Source organism: Columba livia, chromosome 1, assembly GCF_036013475.1.
Source record: "Columba livia isolate bColLiv1 breed racing homer chromosome 1, bColLiv1.pat.W.v2, whole genome shotgun sequence".
Lineage (NCBI taxonomy): Eukaryota > Metazoa > Chordata > Aves > Columbiformes > Columbidae > Columba > Columba livia.
In genome coordinates, this window is record NC_088602.1 from 56,813,570 (window position 1) to 56,840,831 (window position 27,262).

Below are 27,262 nucleotides of genomic sequence, written 5' to 3' on the forward strand. Positions count from 1 at the left end.
AGTTGTCCCTGTCAGTTGTGGTGCAGGGTTTGGTCAGCGATTCCTATGATTTCATCTGTATCTCCATACTTAGGACCTCACATGAATGGCAGCATGCTAATCATATATTAAATAAATGGCAAGGAATTGGAGTTTAAAAAAATATGTATCTTTGTAGTGCTATAAGCTGAGTAATTCTTTGATGGTCTGCAGTAATTGCTTGTCTTAGGGCAGCATATAGTGAATGCCTGACTAAAGAAATTTTATATTGTATATTGCAGCAGGCTGGTAGAATAGAAATAGTCAAGTACTGTTACATCAGCTTTGCACAGCAAAGGTTTAGAGGAGATAACGTCAACTGATCTCTTTAGAAAAAGATAAAGAATAATTATTATGTATGTTATCTCATTAATGATGAATAAATTAAAACTGAAATTGGAAGAAATATTCTAGCCAGTAGAAGAGGAAAGGTCTGGATTTGCTCACCAGTGGGAAGGGGGAAAGGAACTTGAAACTTCTTGTCAATGGAGCTGAGCAGTTTATGGAATAAATTGTTGAATAAACTTGGCATTAAAAACTAAAGCTTTTGTTAGGAGAGGTAGATGTCTGACTTCTGTCTTCAAAAGGAGATTGTAAAGCGTTTGGTCGGTTTGTTGGTTGGTTTCGTATTTTAACGACTGCAAAGTTGCAGTGATTCTGCTGAGATATCCAAGGACAGGAGGAACTTTTCCTCCTGTCTTGGGTGTTTCCGGGTTTTTTGGTTTGTTGTTTGCTTGGTTTGGGTTTTGTTTTTTCTTTTTTCCACTTTCTTCCTGCATGCCTGTGAAATATTGGCAGTTAGAAACATGAATATCGGGTAACGTCCCCTAATGGTTTTGCTGCTATCGAGAGGCCTCAGGCGCAGGGCTGTCCTGCTCATGTGTAGCGAAGGGGTTGGGTGCAATAGGTGGTTTCTTTGAGTCCTGGGCTCCACCAGGCAGAGGATCCAAACTATCTAGTGTGGTTGAATTCTAGGGAGTTACCTAATTTTGAGGAATGTAGCCTGTAGGAGCGCAGAGCAGTGAAAGAACTTGGTAACTTGAATTACAAGCACACCATTTGCGTGCTCTGTGTTATCTGCAGCTGCTTTTATAACTGATATTTTTAGTCCTCAAAAAAAAATATGTGGTGGTGAATTTGTCAGGTTAATGTTTTTACAAAGAATTTAAATGAAGAAAAATACAACACCACAGTTACTAAGTGTAGTGAGTCATTCTGAATAAAATAACAGGATATTTCTGCAAATTTAATCCCACAGAACTTCCATTGACAACAGCACATGTTTTTGCAGAAGTAACATTTAGCTTTTTACCCATTTGTTCATACATTTTTTTCTGTATTTTATGCACATATTTACTAATGTTACAATGTTTTCTTTTAATCTGCATTTAATATTCACCTTTTAAACTTTAAGTAGCATGTTCCTCTTGTGAGAAGTACTTGCCTCTGATCTTTCTTCTCTGCCAGTAGTTTCTACATCTCTGGCTTATTTTTTTCAAAGTTGTTTTTTCTTCAGGTTGTTTTTTTCTATGTGCAAAACCAATCTCATCTCTTTATACTATGTAAAATGTTCCCATCTGGTCTGCTGTGTTTCTTTCTCACTGCAAATGTTGAAATTTAACATGCTTTTTGAAATGAGAGTATGATTGTTGTAGAACCTGCTATTACAGTTCAACATCTGAATGGACGTGGTGTCTATACAGAGGGTTCAAACTCTATAATTTAATTTTTCAGGTTTTAGCATTTTCTGTTTTGTCTGAAAATTTTATTTTCTGACCCACATAGCTGCAATTAGCTTCCTAAACATGAAGAGGGCATAAACTCAGTTTAAAGTCAGCATGTATTTGTGTCTATGGCCCTTCTTTGCATACAGACATCTCAAGTTTCTAGTAAAAGTTAATTATGGCACTTGAAAGGACATTCCTGGTATTCGCATAATATAATGAACAAGGGGCCAGGACAAAGGTATCTGTAAGAGGACAGAAGGTAGAGGAAAGGAGATTTAAAGGGATGAAGGGAAAAGCAAAAATAAGATGAAGAGAGAAGTGAAGGAAACCCCTGTAGTGATTATGAGCTTCAGAAAGAAGGCCTTGGTTGTTTACAGTGTAAAAGAGTAGCTTAGGTTTGACAGGACCTCTGGCAGTCGTCTAGTTCAAACCTGGGTTCAAAGCACGGCCAACAAGAAGAGGTCACAGAGATACAAGAACCGGCTGTATCTCTGAGGATGTAGGTTCTAGCTCTGGGCAACCTGGTACTGGACCATCATTACCCCCTAGTTGGACTTGTTCCAGTGTGTCAATGCTTTTCTTGAAGTGAGGAGCCCAAAAGTGGACACAGTGATTCAGGTTCACGCTCAGAAGTGCTGAACAATCATGTCTCCTGGCCCAGTGACCACATGTATTTGTGTCTATGGCCCTTCTTCACATACAGATAATGCAGCCTTGTATGCGACTGGCCTTTCCTGCAAGGGCGAACTGCTGATTGACATCCAATGGATTCTCCAGCTCCTTGTCTGCAAATCTGTTTTCTAGCTTGCTTATACCATTGTGAAGGGTTATTCCAACCCAGCTGGAAGACTCTGCGGTTGCTTTTGTTGAACTCCATAAAGTTCTTGTCAACCCATTTCTCCAGCCTGTCAAAGACTATCTGAATGCAGCCCTGCTCTCCAAAGTATTAACTGCTCCATCCAATTTTATGTCATTCCTCAACTTGCTGAGAGTGCACTCTGTCCCATCACCCAGGTTGTTAATAAAGACAATAAATAGCGTTGGCCCCAGTGTGGATCCCTGAGGGAAGCTGCAAGTAACTGGCAGCCGCTTGGACTTTGTGCTGCTCATCAGAACCCTTTGAGTCCGGCCATGCAGCCAGTTTCCCTTCAATCTGCTTATCCAGTCCACATCTCCTGAGATTTTCTTCAAGGACGCAAGAGGAGGCTGAGTCAAAGTCCATCCTGAAGTCAGAGCGTACAACAATCACTGCCTTCCCCTTCCTTGTCCACAGTGCCAGTCACCCTTGGTAAAGCAATATGGTAATGGCTTCTGGGAGATTTGCTCTGTAACTTTCTGAGGGACAGAGCTGAGGCTTGCAGTTACCTGAATCCTCGCCATCCTTAAAGATGGGTGTGACACTGGCATTTTTCCAGTTATGAGGAACCTGCCCTGATCCCCACAATGTTTCATCTCCTTCAGTGCCCTGAGGAGCATCCCGTCTGGTCCTGTTGACTCCTGTATGGCCAGTTGGGCTCAAGAGCTTCATGACTGTCCTCCTTTGCAGCAAGTGTTGTTGCTCCAGTCCCACAGGGACCTGGGAGCCCAGAAGGCAAAACTAACCAGTAAAAACTGAGGCAAAAAAAAAGGCACTGGGTACCTTGTCTTTTTCCGTGTCCTTTGTCACTAGGTCCCTTTTTCCACCAGGCAGGGGGTCCACATTTTCCTCAGCCATCCTTGTGTTGTCCCTTACTGTGTCAGTCATATTCTAGTGTTGTTTCATAGATAACTCCTCTGAAAGACCTTCTGTAGATCAGCAGCATCTCAGAATAGGTATTATACAATAAGGCATGAATAATACATGGAAAATTGTGAAGGCAACATGAAAGGTTAATTGAAATTTTCCAAGTACAGAATTATATAATGAAGGTTGAGGGCAAAAGTTTAAAATTAATAGGAACCAATTTTTACACAGTGGATTCACCTGTACAAATGAGTTTCACGAAATATTTTGGAGGGCACTAGTTTTAAAAAAAGATACCTGAATGGGTATTTGTCTAATGCATATTTACACTAGGTATGAACTCTGTCTAAAAAACTCAAAAAGTGATGTCTTCGGAGGCGCACATCTGTGGTGCCCATGAACTTACTGTTTGAGGGCAAAAGGTCCATCACTAAGTTTCCTCTACATTGTCAGGTACTGAGCAGCATCAGACAACTGGACTTTGAATTACACGGATCACTATCCCATATGGGGGTGGTGCTTTCTGTGGTCTCTGTTGACACTGACTGTGAATATTAACATTTAAGGAACCTTTTAACTTTCTCTAATCTCTTTTTAAAATACACTGGCAGTTGTGGGAAATTCCTTTTTGTACTTTCCCATCTTATGATTGAGCACACTTTTGCATGTAAAATGTCTGTGTCTGAGTCACTGTTTATCACAGGAGGAATAAAACCTGAAAAGCATGTCACGGTTTTGTTACTCTCTCAGGTCATTTGGTAAGAGTAGAAGTAAATAATTGAGAATTACTTTGCTAAAAGGGGAAAAGATTTTGCTTTTTTGTTCTCTCTTCACTTATAAAACCTGATTTACTTCAATTAATGTTGTCTACAGCTGAAGCACTTCTAATGAAGATTATTTTTGTGTGGCACTCTTATAGCTATGTCTATCGACTCCTCCAACTTAAATAACTTGAATTTATTCTGAGAATGTGTTGTGTGTCTCTTTTGGTTTTCTAAGAAGGACTATATGCAAAATTGAACATTTTTCAGTAGTTCCTGAGTTAGCATTCTCTAGACATTCAAGTGCATCTGACTGTGTTAAACGGATGGTACTAAGAATGTTTCTGTAATTAAAGTGTATTTAAGTCCTCAGAGAGGAAGCTTTTCAATAAGCTGAACTTCAAATACAACAAACAAAATGATAATGAAATGCTCTTAAGCCACAGCCCATTAAATGCATAAAAATAATATTTGAAGAGTTTTTTTCATGGCTGTGGGTGTTGCATTTGGCAGTTATTCAGGAAATGTGGGGTTTAGCATTCAGACCATCATTTCATGTAGTATTACTCCTATCCATACATCAGGGGTGTCAAACTCATTTTCAGTGGGGGCCACATCAGCCTGCCGGTTGACTTCAAAGGGCCGGATGTAATTTTAGGACTGGATGAATGTAGGAGTAGTTACATTTTATGTAAATTAATAACACAACATTCAGATCTTGCCAACTGTTCTTGGCATTTAGCTCTGCACCTCAGTTTTGAGGTGCTTCCTGTTCCCTCTTTTCCTTTCAAGTTTCAGGCCTGAAAACTGTTGATTAGAGTTACCATTCGAAACTTAGATCACATAAGGACTGACTTTTAAAACATTTGTACACAGCGTAATTTTTGCTATGTCTTAAATGCATTGAATCTTTATTCTTTTAATGTCAGAACACTGCTCACTGCAGAAGAGAAAGTCCTCTAGTCTTGATCTTCTGTAATTATAACATCTTCAGGGAATGGAAAGTCCTTTACTAGTGTTTTTACATTTTACATACATGTAAGTACTCTACATTTATCCAGTCCTAAAATTACATCCGGCCCTTTGAAGGCAACCGCCAGGCTGATGTGGCCCCCGGTGAAAATGAGTTTGACACCCCTGCCATAGTTCCTCCAGAAGGAAAATGTATTTTTCAGTGAACACTTCAAGTTATTTGGGTCCTGGTTTGTGCTGTTGGCAGAATTTCCGCTGTGCATCATAGTAAGATCCCTTTTGTGTAAAGGCCCATGGAAACTGCAACTCTTGAAAGTTTTCAGAACCTGGTGGGCAGTGAAAAATCACCCGCTGCGGTGTCCCACGCCTGTTGGACACTCGGCAGCTCCGAACCACAGGCGAGGGTTCAGCTGGGGGACACGTGCCCTTTGCAGGTGCCCCCGCTTCCTGCTGCCTGCAGCTTGCGGCCCGCAGGGCACTGCCACTGCGGCTCTGCCTGTGCAACAGGCCATTTCTACCCTGAAGTGACTTTTCTTTGTTTCCCCTCCTCCATCTTAGGAAATATTGTAGAATCTCCTATATCCATGCTTTTGGCATTGATTCTGCTGTGGCCTTGCCTGTTGTTTGTAATATATGGTTTAGTTTTCTGGGTGTTTTGAGAGGAACACAGGCTTTGTATCTGCCCTTCGGAGGAGGGACACGAAGCTGGTGAGGGGTCTGTAGCACAAGTCTGATGAGGAGCAGCTGAGGGAACTGGGGCTGTTCAGCCTGGAGAAAAGGAGGCTGAGGGGAGACCTTATCACTGTCTGCAACTACCTGAAAGGAGGTTGTAGCATGGAGGGGGTTGGGCTCTTCTCCCAAATAACAAGTGATAGGACAAGAGGAAATGGCCTCAAGTTGCGCCAGGGGAGGTTTAGATTGGATATTAGGAACAAATTCTTCATGGAAAGGGTTGTCAGGCATTGGAACAGGCTGCCCAAGGAAGCGGTGGAGTCACCATCCCTGGAGGTGTTTAAAAGACACGTAGATGAGGTTCTTAGGGACATGGTTTAGTGCCAGAGTTAGGTTGACAGTTGGGCTCTATGATCTTAAGGGTCTTTTCCAACCAAAATGATTCTATGAATTTATATGGATGAAATGCAGTGTTTTGTGTTCACAAGTTTAATCAAGCTATCTGGTCATTGTAAAAGGTGCTCGGGTCTTAAATTCTACGAAACTGCTTCCACTTAGGGTTTAGAGATTGAATAAATGTCTTGTGCTGTGATTAAGGTGAGGACCCTAACAAAGTTAGTTATTTGTAGGGCCATGGAAGTCTGTGGCAAAGGGAAATTAAATCAAATGTGAAATGGTCAGTATTATCATCTTAGATACTGCAGTCTATTGCCAATCCTCTAACACCTTAAACCTAAGTGAATATGAAGCTTAACTTGATAAGTGAAGTGGTTTCCATGACCTTTAGGGGTAGGTATAACCGTTACCATTTGTGCACTTGGATCAAAGTGGTTTTGTTCTGCTGCAGGAGACAATGGCTGTTCTTTTTGTGTGTTATATATTACAGAAGCAGTCTGCTATTAGGCTAAATATATTGCCTTCTCTCCTACCTCCAGTCCTAAACATCTGGAAATACGATATTTTTGTTCACCTATTTCTTCTTTAAAGGATATTTGCCAAAGACTAGCTGTTCATTATTTGCTAATGAATCTGTTATCCTGAATGCCACAACTTGCCTGATAATTACTTCCCAAGAAAGACCTTTGTTCGCAAGGTGGTAATACATTTTGATTGTTATGTACTTAGGATTAATTCTTTTACACTACTGTTGCCAGTATCATTCTTATTAACCATCTGTATCTTTTCTTTTTGCAGTTTGGGTCCTGTGTTTGCTCTGTTTGTACCATTTTATTCCTCCATTCCAAGAGTGCAGGTGACACAAGTATTAGGCCATTTTTCTATCACAAACAAGACACTGGTCTATATATTGGGTTTACAGGTATGGTATGTACTTGCTTGTTCATTTTTTAATGAATTACTGATGTAATAGTATTTCTGTATGTTCATCTATGAATTTTGATGCTTCCATGAGTATGATTTTATGTATGTTTAGCTAGTGACTGTCCCATCAACTAAAATATTGAAAAATGTGTTGCTAGTATACATTTCTATATGCTGAAGTGGTGGGCAAATGATCTGTTCTTCTCTTGTCTTCTTCTGTCTTGATTCTCTTACACAGGAAAATATAATAGTAAATTCTGCAAATTTTTTTGGTCAGTGAAATGAACTAGATGAAAACAGAACCTGATGCTAAAGCATATGTATCTTTATCCTTCCTAATTTGCTTTTATTCTTGATTTTGTTTGTTTTCCCCTTGTTTATTAGAGCTCAAACAAAGCTATAGAATACTGTATTTTTCTATGGTAAGGCTGTCAGTAAATAATCAAGATTTTGTCTGAATTCCACTTCTATGTAAATTAATATTGTTTCTATATCAAGCATTACCGTGTGACAGGTAATTTAAAATACTTGAACGTAGAGCCTAGCAATATAATGTAGTATTATGTTACATATGAGTGGAAAAATAGAGGTGCTTGGTACAGAAAGGCAAAAAACCCCAATAGCCTAGAAATGAGGATCCACTCATGTCACAACCTGAATTATGAAACAGGAGATGTGCAAACTTATGAGAAACTGTACTAATTTTTATATATTCCAGAGACTCTAAAATAGCTCTAAGACTAGCAATGGAAAGCACCATGGTTGTATGAAGTGTGGTAGACAGCATTTTAGAATGAATGATCAGTTTCAGCATATTGACTTGTGCTCCACGTGAACATTTCATTGATTCATTTTGTTCTTCAGCCTTTGGATTTCTTCAGTTTCTGCTTCAGCACCTTGTTTTCTCGATCTTTCAGAAATCTTATTTCCTCTCTTGTGAAACCATCAATACCTTTATTATTCCAGTCTTTGGGGAAGCCCTGATATTGTCTGAGCTCTTTCCCATCGTGTCCTTTGCCTTTTTCTTTCACACACACCTCTGACACAGAGCGCTGCTGTTCCTGGTCGCTGTATCTTTGCTGCATCTCTCCCAGCTGCGTACAGAAACGCTGCTGCTGTCACACAGACGCTGTGGGAAAAAATCATTTGCCTCCTCCTCGTTTGTAAACTCTACCCTTATCTCAAGTCACTTTTTCCATAGTCAGAAGTCTAGAGGGAAGGTGTTCTCATGATTCAGTCAGCATCGTGCAGAACGAACTTAGTAACCAGTATCAGTCTTAATTTTCAGCCCATTTTTCCAGTTGGTAATAACCTTCTCCAGGTGATTAATCACTTTACTAGAAATGATGGGCTGCCTTGTTGGCCCATCATGATTTTTCGTTTAAGTTCACTCTGACCTTTTCTGTGATTTCATGTCAACAAATGTGCCAATGGATGAGAACTTGATTTCTTCAATTTTGATGCTCAAGCTTAGTCTCTCCATGACTGCACATCAGAGTGCTTCACTTACACTGCCTGACTGGCTTGGAACTCTTCTCCTGTCGCTGCTGAGTCATTTCCTTTGCTTCAGTCTGTCTTTCAGACTTGTTTTTCTGCGCAGCCTATAACTGGCATCCTGTTACACTTAGTATGCTATATGAAAATAAAATGTATTGTTCTATAGAAGGAGAACAATTGTTGGATCCCTGTGTTTTTTCCACTTATGCTGCTTCTGGAATACATCTTTTATTAATGTTAAACTGAATTTTCAGAGAAAGAAACATCTGACTTTTCCCTTGTTACGATAACTACATAGCCAATTATAATATTGCAGCATAGTAGCTCAGACAACAACAGCTATGTAAAATTAAAATTTTAAATCACTGCTTTTGTCTTCTAGCTCTTAACCTCTGGTTCCTACATCTGGATTTTAGCCTTAAGTGGACTGGTAAGTCTTACTATTTTAAAAATTGTCTGTTGCTTAGTATACAATCAGTGCAGCATATTTGGACTCAAAAAGAACAGGAAACAGTGACTCGTGTTTTTATTTTTAATGATAACTAGAGAGTTTTCATCATTAACTTCCAAAGGTGTAAAGCACTGGCTGTCTGGTGATAAATGGACAGACAACAAAAGTCATGGTTAATATTTACAGGCTGCCACTGCTTTCTGACCCCCTGAAATTAATTTTACTGCCATGGATATAGCTTTAGACTCATAACTATAAATGAGACTATTAAGGAAATGGTAGAAATATTTACCCTATTTTTTCCCCAGTTTTCAGCGAGCCTCAAGGTTTTATTCTAGGAAGCAGATTTTAACAACTTTGCTGTGAGGATTTTTCATGTTTTGCTGGTCTCCTAGGACACCTGTGTTGTAGCTGTTTCTCACTATGGTAATGGCAGTAAGGGTGCAAAATCACTTTCTTCACACCAGTCAGATAAAGTCAGTGTGGTCTGTCCTTAGCACTTAGTGCTAAAACAGATTGTACTAAATCTTCCAGATTGTTAGATACTGGTAAGCTTTTTTAAAAATTTTACCAATTTATAAATTAGGAGCTCAGACTCAGATTTCTCAGCCCAAAATATTGTCAGCTTTCAAACAGTGAAAGTGTCACCTCTTCCAGAGAAACTCATTATTAAGTTCATGCAACCTTAAGAAGAACTTAAATAGTGCCCTTGCTATTTAGAACCTACTAATTTGAATTTGTATTGAGCTCAGAGTGAAATGCCAGTGGACACTTCCTACTTTACTGCTGTAACTCAGTAGTTTGGTCTCTTACCATCTGCATTGACTGTTCCAAAATATTCTGTGAGCTCACAGGGCAACTAACAGGAGTGACAGAGCAGTAGATAGTGCAGTTTGCTCAGCAATTTGGTCTGACCATAAATGTCAATTAAAACAGTGCGAGTAACAAAACAAATTTCTCTCTCCTGGAGATCAGCCCAGGCCTCAGTGCCTGCCCGAGGATCTGTGACTTCCTCCGAATGCTCTGCCCTTCCTGTTGCTCTTCTGGCTCTTTTAATAGCCCTTCCTTTTGAACAGGTGTTCATTAGAGAGGGAAGGAAAGGAAAGGCATTTTAACGCCCTCCTTCCTGGTGACAGGAACTGTATGGGCCTACAAGAAAGACAGGACAGACTTTTTACCAAGGCCTGTAGTGACAGGACAAGGGGCAACATTTTCAAACTAAAACAGGATAGATTCAGACTAGATATAAGGGAAATTTTTTTTACAATGAGAGTGGTAAAACACTGGCACAGGATACCCAGAGAGGTGGTAGATGCCCCATCCCTGGAGACATTCAGGTCCAGCCTGGATGAGGCTCTGAGCAACCTGATCTAGTTGCAGATGTCCCTGCTCATTGCAGGGGAGCTGGACTAGATGACCTTTGAAGGTCCCTTCCAACCCAAACTGTTCTATGTATACTTGGTTATAAGTATGTGTGTGTATATATATTATACACACTTATTTATATATGTCAGAAAGACTTACAAAGAACAGCTAAAATATTTTTTTCGTATTATATTATGCAGTTCTCATTTTAATTCTCTTTTTATGTACAGTTTTATACAGCTGTATAATGCAACTTTCTTAGGATTCTTTTTCATAAATACCCTTTTTTTAATTGCAGGTTGACAGTATGTTTTACACAGGTGCAAGTCCATAGGAATAAATTGAACTTTCTCTGTGTTATGGAAATGCTTAAAAAATCATTTGAAGTTTTCATATTGTTTCAGTCAGCATTAATTAAGCCATCATCAATGATGATGTGTTTTCAGTCTCATTTTTTCTGCAGCAAGCTGGGAGCTGCATTCTACTGTTTTGGACTAATTACAATTTGGAAAGAAGTTCATGTTACGAATTTCAGCACTTTTTTTGCAGTGCATATCTGTCACACTTCTGTGAATCAGAAGTCACTTTTTCTCCTTTGGTACCTTTTGAGAAAACTTGATAAATGAGTAAAGTTTCACAGTGTGTTAAATAATCTGAAGAGGGTTATGAAACACAGTGAAGGCACCTTTTAGTAGTACAAGTGTAGATATTTGATAACATATATGTACAACTACAGAAATACGTAGGTTGTCAAATCAATATTAAGTCATTCCCACAACCTATGTATTTTTTAACTTCTTAGTGTTCTTGACGTTTTCTAATATACTGCATCTCTGGTGAATCAAATTTTTGTGTATTCATACAAAAAGGCTGAGTAAATGCATAAGCGGCAAGTCAGCTAGGTGTGATATTTAGTCAGTAGTTCATTGCCTGTTAGACACTTCACTTTCTGTATTTTTAGCTCTAAAGATCGCTGAGACACTCATATGACTGTACATGATGCTGTTCTGCAATTCAGCTTTTGTAGCACTTCTGCTTATGTGGAGCGTTAACATGTGGACGGTGCCGGCATGATTTCTGAATTGTTGTCAGTTTCCACTTTCTCTTCACCATCTTCCCCATTTAGGCTTATTCAAATTCTCACAATCTGTATTATAACATTTAATGAACTCACTTAGACCAAACAGGAGATGACCTTCCAGGTAGAAGATGTGGCACTGGGGACAGATTTTTGTGTTAATCCTTGCTAATGCTGCTGGACTCCCCTGTGAGTTCCAGACAGGGTATAGAGCGACTGGGAATTGTACCGCCTTGAGTTCTTGTTTTCAGTGGTTTTGATCATCACAGAAACGTGTTTGTGTGTGCGTATGTGCTTGCGTGTATGTGTGAGCCTATGTATGCCAGTAGGCATTGATGTCATGTGCCTGGTGACAGGGAATTCTAGACAATTTGTGGTTTGACACTGGGTTGTTCTCAGTTGCGGAGGTTACAGCACGTTTTGTTATTAGAATACAAAAAGTCTGCTGTGTTTGTCTTTGCCATAAGGTATCTCTTCCTAGGTCTCTGATTTTGAATCAACATAGGAATACAGACTTGAAGGCAGGTTCTTTACTCTCCAGATGAAACTAGAGTACCTCTCAATCATCATTCTTTCAGTATGTCATTGTGGGCCTGGTAATTTCAGTTGCTGCTATGTTGTGTAAAACATGCTGTTCAAATACATGATGCTTATTTACAAAGAAGGGAGAATTTAAGAAGCAGACTGTAAACAAATTCACCAATCTGATATTATCAGTAACCTACAATGTTGTTCTTCTTAGAATTTATGAGACTAATTTAGTTTCTTGTGATTTATTTTGCCATGAGTATACCATACTTGGTGCATACAGTCCAGATTTGTTTCTTATGATAAGAGGTTTTTTACGTCATAGAATTAGGAAACTTCATATAGAGATGCGGATGTGTCATGAAAGTCATATAACCTATTTCCATTTGCCTTTAGCCTGAAACTCTTTCAATAGTTGTTTACAGAAGTGCTTCCATATAATGCGTATTGCTCAATTTAGTAAAGGCCAGAAACAGTTTCCCTACCTATTTTTTTTTTTGTTTAAAATGGTTAAAACACCTTAGAAAACGGTATCCACTTCAATGTTTTGTTGGCCACATATATATCAACACATCTTCTCTCCCTTTTTTCGGCCCCTTGAAAATCTCTTGGGTTCTCAGCGTACATTTCTCATTGCTATACTCTTGCTGGACTGAAATTTGAGGAGCATGTCAGGGCTCACTCAGTCATAGCTACAGCAAACCTGCTGCAAGAAGTAAGCTCAGGTTGGTACCAGCTGATGAGATATGTGCACTGTTCCCTCCACTCACTAGTATCATGTCATCATACAGATCTCATGCCAGGGTTTCTGTTAACCAGGGAGCTGGGGCTATATTTCTTCAGGGAAAGGTATTTTTCAGGCCCTTTCTGTGATTTTGCTGTTTTAGACTCTTTTCTTCTTATCTAGTGTCATTTGTTTATTTGTTTGCAAGGTGATCTGCATTGCATAAAGTTCAACATTTGGAATATCCCAAGTCTTCTGTGAGCTGCCTTGAATTTGGGGAGAGTTCAGTTCAAACCATCAGCAAGTTTGCTGATGACACCAAGCTGGGAGGAGTGCCTGACACACCAGAAGGCTGTGCTGCCATCCAGAGACCTGGACAGGCTGGAGAGTCGGGTGGGGAAAAATTTAATGAAATATAACATGGGCAAGTGTAGAGTCCTGCATCTGGGCAGGAACAACCCCAGGTTCCAGTATAAGTTGGGGAATGACCTATTAGAGAGCAGCGTAGGGGAAAGGGACCTGGGGGTCCTGGTGGACAGCAGGATGACCATGAACCAGCACTGTGCCCTTGTGGCCAGGAAGGCCAATGGCATCCTGGGGTGTACTAGAAGGGGGGTGGTTAGTAGATCGAGAGAGGTTCTCCTTCCCCTCTACTCTGCCCTGGTGAGACCACATCTGGAATATTGTGTCCAGTTCTGGGCCCCTCAGTTCCAGAAGGACAGGGAACTGCTGGAGAGAGTCCAGTGCAGGGCAACGAAGATGATGGAGTGGACCATCTCCCTTATGAGGAAAGGCTGAGGTAGCTGGGTCTCTTTAGCTTGGGGAAGAGGAGACTGAGGGATGACCTCATTAATGTTTATAAATATGTAAAGGGTGAGTGTCACGAGGATGAAGCCAGGCTCTTCTTGGTGACAGCCAACAGTAGGACAAGGGGTAGTGGGTTCAAACTGGAACACAGGAGGTTCCACTTAAATATGAGAAGAAACTTCTTCTCAGTGAGGGTGCCAGAGCACTGGAACAGGCTGCCCAGGGAGGTTGTGGAGTCTCCTTCTCTGGAGACATTCAAAACCCGCCTGGACACATTCCTGTGTAACCTCACCTAGGCGTTCCTGCTCCAGCAGGGGGATTGGACTGGATGATCTTTTGAGGTCCCTTCCAATCTCTAACATTCTGTGATTCTATGAAACTGAAAGTGTCTTAACTTTACAAATGCTGAAGTTTCTAAAACCTTGTTTACTTTGCAGATTTTACTAAGCCGAATGCAACAACCTTCTGCATTGTTTCGGTGCTGTACCATGATTTGCTTTTCTCAGATTGTATGAAAAGTTGGGCTTCTTATAGTCTAGATGTTGAAAAACTGTAGAGAATCTGTAATTTAGAGCATGTACTTTAAAGGTTTAAGGTTAAGACAAAGTTCAGACAGTGTTCAGTGCTTGGTTATAATTTCAGTTCTGATTTTTGAGTGCTTTAGTTCTTCTTCATAATTTTGAAGTTGCTAACTTGGTTTTACATAGACTACACATATCTGTTGTTAAATGCTTAGGTTTGTACTTTGGATTGTTTCGAGTTCTGTTTGTTGAGAACTTTATTAATCCTTTCTGTTTGTTATTCATTTGGCTGAGGTGTTTCTCTATAGCCAATTCCTGTCCTTTAGGGTCACCATGTATAGGATAAGAAGTGATTGGGCTGGGGAATGAAATATTTAACCAGACTTAAGCGTTTTTTTAGTTCTTGTCTTGAAAATAACATTATATAGTTAATAACCAATGGGATCTAAGAATCACTGACTTTCTTGCTGTTGTTTTTCCTTTTCCACATCTTTCTGAAGTGATTTTGAACAATCCTTAATGAATTATTTTTGTTGTTTAAAAAAATGCCTTGAAGGGAATGCAGAAGCATTTGTGTTACTGCACAGTGCAGTATTCACACTTAAAATATCATCCCTTCTTCATACTTAAAATTAGTATTAAATATGTGTGGGATTTAATGAAGAGAATTGCTGATCAGAGCCAGATAACATAGTATGCAGTTACCTCCACATTCACGTCCTGCCATGTGTTCCTCTTCATCCTCCAGTTAGTCTGGACGTCCTCCAGTCATTCACGTTTAGTCTTATATAGATCTTGAGTCAATGTCAAGGTATGATATTCCTTGAATTCTCTGTAATTGTTTAATTATAAATAGTAACTCTGGTAAACCTAATTACATCTAGATAAATGTCTTGTGGCAGTGCTTTGGTGACATGGAAAAGTCAGTCAACTAGGACTGAGTTTGGATAATTTAAAAAATATATGATAGCTATGCATTAATTGTTTTATGCTGTTGATTTATAGCTAGGCAATATTTTGATTGTAGTTAATAAAGTTAATTATTTGCAATAACTGAAATCACATTTTTAGTTCATGGTTTTAAAGTTGGAATTATGAAAAGGTATAGTGAAGCCAAAACTTATTAGAAGTATGAAATTTAAATAGAACAGTATTAAGACATAATTAAATGGTCTGTTGCTGTTTTGAATATTGTTATTATGTGAAGTAAAATCTAGTGCACTCAACATTAATAATGCTTTAAAAAAACCTCTCAGTGCTGTAGTATTTTTTCATCTTGAGCTTTTTTTCACCCCAGTGCCTGGTAACCGACTGCTTCACAGTGCATTTCTGACTTGAAAAAATGACACAAAAGGAGGATATCCCTAAGGGTATCCTTTAAACAGTTTTATAAATATATTGTAGCCTTCTCATTGATTTTTTTTTTCTTTTTTAAGTTTAAGTCTATAGTTTTGTGGAAGCACTGGGTAATCACAGCAGGACATATTTTTTATAATTTTCAGTAGCAAGAAACATAATTTTTAGAAGAAATAACTGAAGAAAATTTAAATAAATCCAAGACCGCTGATTATTTAGAGGTTTCCTGGTCGTGTCTTGTCTTTAATCACAACTGGTATTTGAGCCTTTGGGTTTGCAACTGGTTTGCAACCAGTGAGCCTGGTTGGAGCTGGAACTGCCGCTGTCTGTTCAGCTAAGGCTGACCGTACACGCCAGGTGCAGTGGCCCAAAACATCATTTTCAGTGTCATTGACCACACCATCAATAAATCCCATTAAACATCCCATGGGTGTTGCCCTGGAGGTCTGCTGGGCTGCTCTGCCAACTTCATGAGCTGGGCTTTCTAGCTCAGGCCTGAGCACCACACTAGGACACTTGCATGGGTCCTGTTTTGCCTGTCAGCAAAGGTCCTATATACACATCTACCCATGTCACCAAGTGCTACACAGGTCTTTGTTCTATAGTTGCATCGTATCACACATTACTGTGGATTCTGTTCTAAAAACTGCAACAAAAGTATTTACCATATTAAAAATATGAATAAAAATATTGACCAGAATACAGTTTTAAGACCTGATATTCAAATTAAAAACGAATCCTTTTTGGGATTGTATGGATAACCTCAGCTCTTTTTCAAGAAAGTTTGTAAAGACACAGAAAGTATTTCCCCCACTTTTGTTTTCTTTTTTCTTCTTGTCAGTGTTTCTTGAAGTCCCAGCTCAAGGAGCCAGGAGCTTTTGGGGAATGTCAGCTTTCCTAGTAGTAGAATAAGCTTTTAATCCTTGTGCAAACTGCTGCTTCAAAATCAAAATAACATCCCAAAGGCTTAGAAATCATAAAGCAAATGAAAGAAAAAAAACAACAACAACAAAAAAAAAAACACAAAAAAACCCCACCCACCCACAAAAAACCCCACCACAAACAAACAAAACAAAACAAAACCAAAAACAAAACAAACAAACAAACAAAAAAAAACTAATGCCAAAAACTCATTGTGATTTTAAGACAATCTAGCTAGTCACTTTTTGGAACTTGAGTTGCGATTTCTAAATATTTGACATTGATTTTACTAGGTATATTTCAGAAGTGTTGCTAATACTAGTGAGACTATTCACTTATTTAAAAATCTGCATGTGCTGAAGTATTTTCCTAAATGAAAATATATATTTTATGTGTAACCAGTGTGGCTCCCCCTTGCTGATAGTCCTTCCCACTAGAGACCTGGTAGTAAGACAGTTCATAGAGTCACTGAGGTTGGCATCTGGTCCAATGCGCTTCTCAAGCAGGGCCACCCAGAGCCAGTTTCCCAGGGCCATGTCCTGATGTCTTTTGAATATCTCCAAGGATGGAGACTCTGCCACCTCCCTGGGCAGCCTCAGCACGTGGGTTGTGAAGTGCACAGCCTGAAATAAGAAATGGAAAAGCAACAGAAGAACAGAGATTAGGGAATGAAAAAAGCAGCATTGTCTGTTTGTTTGTCCTAAATTTAGGGCAGGGGCAGATACCCATACCTAAGCTAACAGATATGCTGAATCCCACCCAAAACTCATGTGAGCTATCTGCATGTGAACAATAGTCAATATTCAGTTGACTGACTGTAGTGTGCTGAATTTGAGATCACAGAACCACAAAATATCAGGGATTGGAAGGGACCTCAAAAGATCATCTAGTCCAATCCCCCTGCTGGAGCAGGAACACCCAGATGAGGTTACACAGGAATGTGTCCAGGCGGGTTTTGAATGTCTCCAGAGAAGGAGACTCCACAACCTCCCTGGGCAGCCTGTTCCAGTGCTCTGGCACCCTCACTGAGAAGAAGTTTCTTCTCACATTTAGGTGGAACCTCCTGTGTTCCAGTTTGTACCCATTGCCCCTTGCCCTATCATTGGTTGTCACCGAGAAGAGCCTGGCTCCATCCTCGTGACACTCACCGTATACATATTTATAAACATGAATGATGTCACCTCTCAGTCTCCTCCAAGCTAAATGTCTCTATGTTCTACTGACTGTATTGACTTGATCTTCTCTGTGGTGGGAGCTTAGGCACCTTGCTCATGTCAACTGACAAAGCTGACAACACTCCTACATCAATTAAAGCATCTGAGAAGAAAACTGTTGATTCATCTGTCATACAGGGGATGTTAATGTGGAAGTGAGGCTGTAACTATTTGAGAGAGATGTAGATATTACCAGATATTTCTTCTTCCTGGAAGAAGGAGAACGTAGTGGGAAAGGAGGAGTGAAGGTAATAACTCGTCAGAAGATACTTTCTCTTCTACATCCACAGCTTCCGAGATCCTGTAGAAAAATGGCTTTTAGTTTTCAGTTTGAATTTCACTGCAGAGTTTTCAGTTTCTCTCTCAGCTCTGAGGACAAGTTTGTGTGCCCACAGTCTGGTCTTCTTGTCAGCTCTGCCAGCTGGTTCAGTAAAAGGTAGATTGCTTCTCTCAAGCTTGTCTGGCCTGTACCTGTACACCGTCATGGCTGCAATGGTACCATTGTTTAGAGAGGGAAGCCACGAGAGTAATTCACCTCTGTGTGTATTATACTTTGGAGACCTCTGCCATAGGATGAGTCACATCTTAGCAGTGCCCATTTGTTGACTATGAAACCAACTTTAAACAACCAGCTCACACATAGGCTTGTAAAATACAGATGTCTACATTTGGGCTGATAAATCCAGTCATGATCTCTTATGTAAAGAGGTTTGGTTAACAATACGATGATGGTCACCTGCAGAGCTCTAGCAGAGACCCAAGGGAACCTGTCCTTAGGCCACAAGTGCAAGTTCAGTGTAGATGTACTGTGCTGAAATGGCAGTACAGTCATGCTTGTGCATACACAAAGAATGACTGACATCTAGTAATGGTTGCCTCTGACCAATGAAGACAGCATTGATGGACTCTGAAGAAAATAATATCTGGAAAATTTATGAGCCCAGTCAACTGAGAAGGAAATTGAAGAGAATTATTATTATTATTATTATTATTATTATTATCTTATTTTTCTGTCAAGCTAACTATTGCAAAAAGCTGTTTACAGTCTTAGTGGGTATTTCCACAAAGAAAACCCAAACAAAACAACCCTTCGTGGTACAGTTACACTGCAGACTATCACTGCAACTTGAAAATGCATGCGTAGTGATTGTATTTGTTGTGTGGTTTTCACACGATCTCTCTCGGTTTGATAAATGTTTTGTTCTACTGGAGTTAAGTACAGAATCCCAACACAAACTATAACCCCTTGTTTTGATTCTAGTTGTATACAATTCAGAGCATAGAATCATATAATTGTTTTGATTGGAAGAGGCCCTCAGGATCATCGAGTCCAACCATAACCTAACTTTGGCACTAAACCATGTCCTAAGAACCTCGTCTAAATGCCTTTTAAACACCTCCAGGGATGGTGACTCCACCACTGCCCTGGGCAGCCTGTTCCAATGCCTGACAACCCTTTCCATGAAGAATTTTTTTCCTTAAATAAATAAATAAAATACTGCGGTTAAAGCAGATAAAATAGGTATAAAATCATCACTTCATCTTAAGAATACTACTGTTTGCTTTCAGTTTGTTGATATCTGAAAATAACAGTCTTCAATGCCTATAATGGATATATCGAAATTATTCAGAACAAAATAATCGAGTATTTGCTGACATATAATTCTGTCAAGTTCTCACCATTAGGCAAAACAATTTTCAATGTCTACTGTAGTTTTTTGTTTTATATCCTTTTTTAATGTTAATCAAGTACAGTGGTTTTAAATATCTCCATAAGTAGTGGAGCATATTTATCATGTAAAATATTGAGGAGCTTCCATGTTTGGTTTACCTAATGCAAAAGAGAAACTAGAGCTACTTCCTTTTTCTAAAAAGTGTATGGCTTTGGAGGGACATGAGGGAAGGGGAGAGGAAGTTGGGCTTTCTACAGGGGTGAGGAGAGGTTAGGAAACTTTGTGTGAAGGACCAGTACTAAGCTGTGATCTTAAGAAACTGAAAATATGTAAGCACACTTTTTTCCTGCAGCACGCCAGACAAATGCCAGCATACTTCATTTCCTCTACTTAGCATTTTGTATATGATACGATGTTGTGGATGAGGTTGTAGGATATGATGGTGTGACCATCAGAAAGCAACTAAGATGCCTTTTATTAATATGTTGCCAGCCAGAAATTCTCCATTCTACCAGTGTGAACTTAACTGCAGCATCTTTCTGTGGTAATTTTTCAGAGCCTAAGATACTCGGGGGGTCATCTGTTTGGGGGAGGTAGCCCTTTAACCTGATGTATAGTGTTGAAGCTGGGATATAATGAGTTCACCTTGTCTTCATTGGGTAAAAAAAGTTGGTTTACTTTCTTAAACACTAGAAATTCACTACATGTCTGTAACAAAAATGGTATAAAAAAATTACTTTATACTTTGTCAAAGCTTGTTTTCTTAAAGAAAACAACCAACCAAACATATATATATATATCAAGTTCTGCATATGAACCAGCCAAAGAGGAAGTTCTTTTGGAAATACTTGACATTAAGATGGATGTATGACGCTAAACCAGACTGAATCACGAGACTATTTTAACTACAAATGTCTCCATTCTTGGTTTATTGGAAATATGCAAATAGATGTCTCTTCCTCACTAGATGAAACATCTTGAAAATTTGTTAAAACCGAGCACGGCATTTAAAGTTTCTTATATTTCTATCTAATAGCTTTGTAACTGGAGTAGTAAATTAAGGGAAAGAGGAAGGGGAATGGCACTGAAATCCTGAGGGATGTGGAGGTGACAAGGTGAATTGCCAGTGTACCCTTGATGCTCTTCATGGCTGAGTCTGTCCCTCCATCCGTTTGCACTTGTGAAACCTGCAGCCTCACACAATTGCTCTGAACAATTACTGGTACACAGTTAGTTTCTTGGCAGCTCTGTAGAAGGTACACTGCTAGTCCCGCACACAGTTTTGTCTTGTTCTTTCACCAGGTGCTTTTTATTTTAGATTTTATGGTGAAGTTTATATTGTCAAACTTCTCAGCTCCCTGGTCTGTGAGCACAGAAGTCCACACATTTGGGTTCTGCAATGAGTTTCTGTCAAAGGCAGGACAAGGAGGGGCCAGGACAGGAGTCTCCTGTTGAGGAGCAGCAAGGAGAGAGAAGACAACCCCTTTCAAGTGGCGTCTTGGCTATAGAGACCAGGAAAACTGCTCCAGTGAGCTCAGTAAAGCTAGGAAGGCAGGTAGGAGCCATGTGTGTGAGTCTCACAGGCAGTGCTAAATGACACTCTCCATTATAGCAGTGTCCATAAATGCTTAGCCTTATAAAGCCTTTTCTTCTGATTAAATGCTCAAGAATTAGTTGTTCTCTACAGCTACCTGAAAGGAGGTTGTAATGAGATGAGTTTCAGTCTCTTTGCCCAAATAGGACAAGAGGAAACGGCCTCAAGTTGCACCAGGAGAGGTTCAGATTGGATATTAGGAAAAAATTCTTTATGGAAAAGGTTGTCAGGCATTGGAACAGGCTGCCGAGGGCAGTGGTGGAGTCACCATCCCTGGAGGTGTTTAAAAGACGTGTAGACATGGCACTTAGGGACATGGCTTAGCAGTGCATTTGGCAGTGCTAGGTTGACAGTTGGACTCGATGATCTTAAGGGTCTTTTCCAACCTAAACGATTCTGTGATTCTATGACTAGCTGCCTCTACTTAGAAAAATATGAGAATGCTTTTATTGTACAACTACTAGTTGGTGCTTGCAGGACACTTTCCCTTATGAGACAAACAAGTCCCAGAGTATTGACACTAAAGACATGCTGCTGCTGTCTCTTTGCTGTATTTTCTATCTTGAATTGATAAGAGTGATTCTGTTTGTGGTTAATGTGTTCAGGCATGTGGCAAGATTTGTTATACGTTCAGGGAGATGTAGATTTTCCTGTCACTGCTTGCTTTGTTTTGTTCTTGTGACTTTTTGAACCCGTTCAAGATTTACGGTGCTCTGAAAACATCAGATCTTGACAAAGGCCTGTAGGTGATAAGCGTGGCAGAGCTGGGTAGCTGGGAGGGACATTTGGAAGAAATGGGGGAATACTGGTGTGATGTTGGACAAAGTAGTGTGAGCAGGAGCCCCTTCCCTGCCTGGTTACACCAGTGCAACCACGAATGCAAAATTCCTGGGACCAAAGAGGGGGGCTGGCTCCACAGCCTAACCATACAGAGTGGGAGGAAGATAATTTGTGGGTTCTGGTGCTGCTTGTGCATTTTGCCTCTAAGAAATCATCAGATTAAATGTATACATAATATTTGCAACCTGGTTCAATAATTTTTGCTCCCAAAAAAATTACCTACAACGTAGGTTTTCTTGAGTGAGGAGCCTGTGCATGTAACTCTCTTGGCACGAGGTGGTCACCTTCTGAGGGACCTTCTTGCTAGGGAGATGCCTCAAGTACTACATACAAGAAGTAGATTAATTGTAGAAGTTATATGAATTTTCTGTCACTGATTCTTTGGTGATTATAGTTCTAGCTTAGTTTCCAGCTGATGTGCGCGAGTTTTGGTCATGGGCTTATAGTCATCTGGAACAGTTTCACTAGAGCTGAGGGAAGGAATTTCTGAGGTCATGAAGAAGCTTCTGTTCCAGTGCTCTGTCATTCCTGAAGTCTGATCACAACTTTTCTTTGAATACATGATTTTTTTTGTTAAAGGTAGCCTTCACTTTAATGCCGGAGATTATGGCCTTCCTCTTATCCCATCCCATTTACCTCATTCCTCATAGCATGAAAAGTTTGAAAGGGGTAAGAGCAGTTTAAAACTGCGTTTGGTGTTACATCCAACCCTGAGAGCAGTCCTAAAATGAAAGTTGAATAAAATGAAAATCAATGTTTCCCAAAGCAGAATGTATTTTTGCTAAAAGTCTCATTATCTCACTTGGATAATTAACAATAACCTTGTGAATAATCTGAAAAATATCCCCTTCCCAAAGAATGTTGCATTTTCTTATACCATCTCCCTTTGTATATGTAGCAATGCATTTAGTATGTTTAAACAAATGTCAGTAAGAGGAAATAAATATTCCCAAATAAATAACTGAGATGTGGAGTTTCTACATTGCTTCTAGTGTAATCACATTGTTTGGGTACATTTACAGATTTTGGGGTGTTCATATCTCTTCCTGTTCATTTCACTCTGTCATAGCATCATTCTTGTAGCATAACAGACAATAAATAGTCACAAATACTGAAATGTGGCATAAAGCAGAATGCAGACTGGGAGTTTGTGCAAGAACTTTGGCCTTTCTGCTAGACCACTTTGGGCTCAAGTACTTCAGAATGGTTGGGTGTTGACTGTAGATCATTTATGGGACACAGGGATTTCAGTTGCTCCTCCTGAATCTGAAATACAATTGAGCCCCAAGGCGAGCACGAATGTGAACGCAGGGAACGGGGTTTTTTCTTACAGATGGGAGAAGCGCATCACAAAGACTGTCTTTTTCAGCATCATAGTTTTTAATTAACTGGGTTTTGAACCTTTGGTTTGTTTTTTTTTTTTTCCTAGAAGGTACGTGCAATCCCTTTGGAATAAGTCCGTGCATTCTCTTAGATTTAACTTCAAATTAGATATTTTGCGTTTGTTTTTACTAGAAGGAGAGACTTGGGTGGTGAGGGCAGAAGCCTTAAGAGGGTTGTTTTTTAAAGAGTGTTTACAATGCTTCAGCATCCTCAGGGCAGCCTTAATGAGCTCAGGTCAGCATGCAGCGTACCCTGACCAGTTCCTTTACTAGAAATGAAAATTTTGTTTGAATTTTGACCTGTTTGAGAAACGGTTGCGTGGTTTGGGCTTCAATTGTGAAACAAACAAAAAACCCCAAGCAGCTTTCTGAGTCACAGGCGATGCAGTACACAGATTTTAAAAAGTAATAGTCTGTAGTTGTGAGGAAGTTGGAGGTAAAGAAATCCCCTGTTCTTTCTCTGACTCTTGACTGAGAACTCTGGGTAAATACAATAAGAAGTGCTGTAAAAAATGATAGACCAACTGCTGTCAGTAGCTAAATACAAAGTAAATTTGGTGTATTTGAGTTGGGTTTGTTTGTTTTTTCTTTTAACTTTTGATTTTTGGTTTTAGGTTTCTGGGATTTGCTACAATAACAGTATATTAAAAGTTCATCGAATTCTTTGTGTACCCAGCTGGGTAGCAAAGATATTTTCTTGGACTCTTGAACCAATCTTCTCGTCTGCGGAACCAACAAATGAAGTTCGAGTGGGAATGGGAGCAACAGTTGACATCCAGAGGCAGCAGAGAATGGAGCTACTGGATCGTCAAATCATGATGTCTCAGGTTGCCCAAATGAGGCGGCAAAGGCAGCAGCAGGTATTGATATAAGTTCTGTAAGGATTATGTTAAGTTATGGATAAAATACATTCTTGACTCACATATCTTCTGTGGTTCCCGTTTCTTAAAAATAGGTATTTCTTTATTCTTCCCAATTGATCTTTCATATACTGTTGTACTTCTCATAGCCATGTGGGTGTTTATGTAGCTTTGTATGATAAAACTGCTTCACAAGCAGTAGGCAGAATGTTAGACAATCCTGTAAGCAAATCAGTACTTCTCGCATTCTTTCACTAAAAATGTGGCTGAAAGGTAAAGTGGTTGCCTCTCGGTCTTTAATAGGAACCATTGTGGAAAGTTAGGAAGTCAAAATGCTCCTTACTCTTCTGAGTATTTGTGTGGTTAGCATCCTATTCAGAGAGGCTGAAAATTGTCTACATAACTCCCTTGTTTGCAGATGTGCTTTGAATAAGGTTGTTTCTTTTAAGAAAGTGCAGCAATTATATTCTCCGACTTTCTTACAGAGATAAACCACAGGGGTTTTCTCTTTGCCACATTTGATGCCCTTGTTTTATTTGTTTATTGAAGAAAATAGCAGAGCCTTTTTGTTTTCTCTGTTTTAGTCGAACCAGCAAATGCAGATATTCACATACTTGGTGTTATAGGGCAGTAGAACAAGGCAGATGGTGTCTCAATTCACTCATTCCTGTATCTTAGATATATGGGTTACTAATCCATCAAGCCTAACATACAACACAGGCCTCGGGTTGCTCTATGTGAACATAAACTGCTCGTAATTTAATTGCAGCCTGGCAACGTGATGTCTTTTCTGAGTTTCCTCTGTCTGAAACACCACTCTGTACTGATACACAAGTTCTCTGTGGGTTCGAACTAGTGTAGTGCAAATAGCTATAGCTGCGTTACCATTAATATGTTAATATGAGGTGCGATGGCACAGAGATTTGTCCAACAACTGGACTCTGAATCTTTTTTTCCAGTCCCTGATAACATGATTCCGTTTTCCATGATTTCTCAACACTTCAGTCTGATGGCATCGTTCTGCAGGTGGAAAGATCCTAATCTACGTTTCTCTATTCTCATTAGAACATTAATCAGTTTTAATGTAAGAACTGAACTAGAAGTTACTCAATTCTTGAACGTTGCCATCGTAATAGAAAATGAATTGAAAGTGTCTGTTGGGCTACAAGCTGCAAAGTTGGCAGCCAAGTTTCTACGGATAGGAGGAAAAAGCCAGTTCCAGTTATAAAGGGCAATCTCTAGAATATATCTTTAATTGCAAAAAATGGTAAATAAGTTCAGAACAGTAGATGGTAAAAGAAGAGTTGATAACATTTTCTTCTCATTTTCTGCTTTCCTTAGGCTATGAACAATGAAAGTGGAAAAACGTCTTTTCATGTTTGACTTCAAATAGAGTTCCTTAAAAAGGTGGAGGGGTTTAAGTAAAATAAATGAACATTGTTTGAACATCAGTGAGATGCTTCCCTTTACAAGCTGCTGAAACACTTTCAAGTTACTTTCATGTTTGGCCTTCAACTTAAGCACAACGTTTAGTTAACTGGTAGTGCTAATCTGTGAAACCAGTGATCGGGAGGTGATGGGATTCATGTACGAATGTTTCAAAGAGGCTCTTCAGAAAAGTTGTCATGAAAGCTTTCAACCAGCCTTTGATTTAATGGCTCGCTCACAGAATTTACTGGCCGTCAGGTAAATCATGAAAAGGATCATTGAAAAATGTTGAAATGTAGTGGTAAAAATGAAAAATAGGCTAATTTCAATATCAAAATAATATTTTACAACTTGGAAACTTTTTCTGGATTTCTGTACTTGGACAATTCACTTGCCTTTAGAGGCTTGGAAAGGTATAATTTGAAGACAGTGGAGTTGAACGGATCGCATTACAGATGGAATTTATATGATAATTTTACCTGTGGGAGTGAAGCTGGTAAAGAGTGCAGATCAGTTTCTTAGGGGTTTTTTTTTGTGAAACTGAAACTAATAAAAGCTGCAAAGGTATATATCAGTCACCAAATACGGCTTCGAATTATATTCTCAGAGAATGTTATGGAGATTTCTGGATTCCCAATATGCTGTCTGTAGGTAATGTGCCATGGGTGAGATAAATCAACGTTTTCTTTCCTGCTTTCCATTTTGTTTGGTGAGGAAAGTGAACTTAACTTTCTTCTGCGTGACATAGTGCAGTAATTTTATTTAGCTGCCTCTTGAGAACGTGCTCTGCTCCTCCTACTCCTTTACTCTTCAGTTCTTCTGTTTGAGAAAAGAGACCATTGGTAGCGATATGGAAGGAGAACATGAACATGATAGGTGTTTTTAGTGGTGTTCCACTGCCTGGGCAATGCAGCAAACTCTGTTCTGGCCATAAGACTCCTTTCTTAAAAAAGACACTTTTTGTAGTATGCTTCTTCTTCAAGTCTTTGCAAACAATTCTGAAGAGTGTGAGTCTGACAGGCTCACAAGCCAACACAAGTTGTTTTCACTGTACCTCCGAGATACTGGAATGTAAATAATTTTCATCTTCCTTTTTTTCTGCTGTTCTCTGAGCTCATTTATCCAAAGCAAAAGTTACTTTGGATGTTTTATTAAAAATCAAACAAACGAACAAATAACACACACACACACAAATATTTGCTGGCAACACTTTTGAGTTTTACCTTTGCCAGTCTTTCTCGAGCTGAAATGTTCTGGTCTGGAGGAGCCTGAAGCACCAAGCTTTGTGTGTGAGTGCTGGCTTGTCGGACGCCCATAACTTCGAGGAGTAGGTTGAGTATGTGGTAGAATTTGAACATAAACCACCGACTTCATTATTTGATGTACCTCATTTTAGCCCCTGAGTGTTCAGTGATACTGTGTCTGAATGTGTTGTTAGAAACTGAAAAATCTATCTGATGTTGCTAGTTTCTCAGGGGAGTGTGGTTACATGGTGACTGATTTTTGCCTTGGTTTCTAGTTGCTGTGGATACAGCTCTTAAACAGATGGTAGGGTGGATGTTGAAATTTTTTTGTTCTTTTTTTTTTCTTCCACGGATAATCCTGAGAAATTATGAACTTGTCACAAATGGAGAATAACTGAGCATCACCTGCGTGCACCTTTTGAGGTAGTAGAATAAAGTGTGTGCCACGTGTATTCATTCCCTCAGAAAATACCAGCTTGCTATTTTGTTACTGCTTTAAAAACCTTAGTTTCTTAGTTCTTTTCTTTACCAGTCATTTGTCTACTTTTCTAATTTAAATAATATATCCTACTTTGTTTGTGGTTTT

At 39.4% G+C, this 27,262-nt stretch overlaps 1 protein-coding gene across 2 annotated transcripts in view; it reads left to right on the top strand.

Moving 5' to 3' along the window:
• The window catches only part of UBAC2 (UBA domain containing 2), a 103,920-nt gene that overhangs the window by 57,877 nt on the left and 18,781 nt on the right, over positions 1 to 27,262 (top strand). Inside the window, exons 5-8 of one of the 2 annotated variants that reach the window (XR_010471453.1) lie at positions 7,068 to 7,191; positions 9,073 to 9,120; positions 23,759 to 24,004; positions 25,346 to 27,099. Coding sequence is in view for 1 of the 2 variants with exons in the window: in XM_065057591.1 (XP_064913663.1) it covers positions 7,068 to 7,191; positions 9,073 to 9,120; positions 23,759 to 24,004 (418 nt within the window). In the remaining variant the exon portion in view is untranslated. The remainder of the gene's footprint in view (positions 1 to 7,067; positions 7,192 to 9,072; positions 9,121 to 23,758; positions 24,005 to 25,345; positions 27,100 to 27,262) is intronic. The other variant, XM_065057591.1, reaches the window with a different exon arrangement.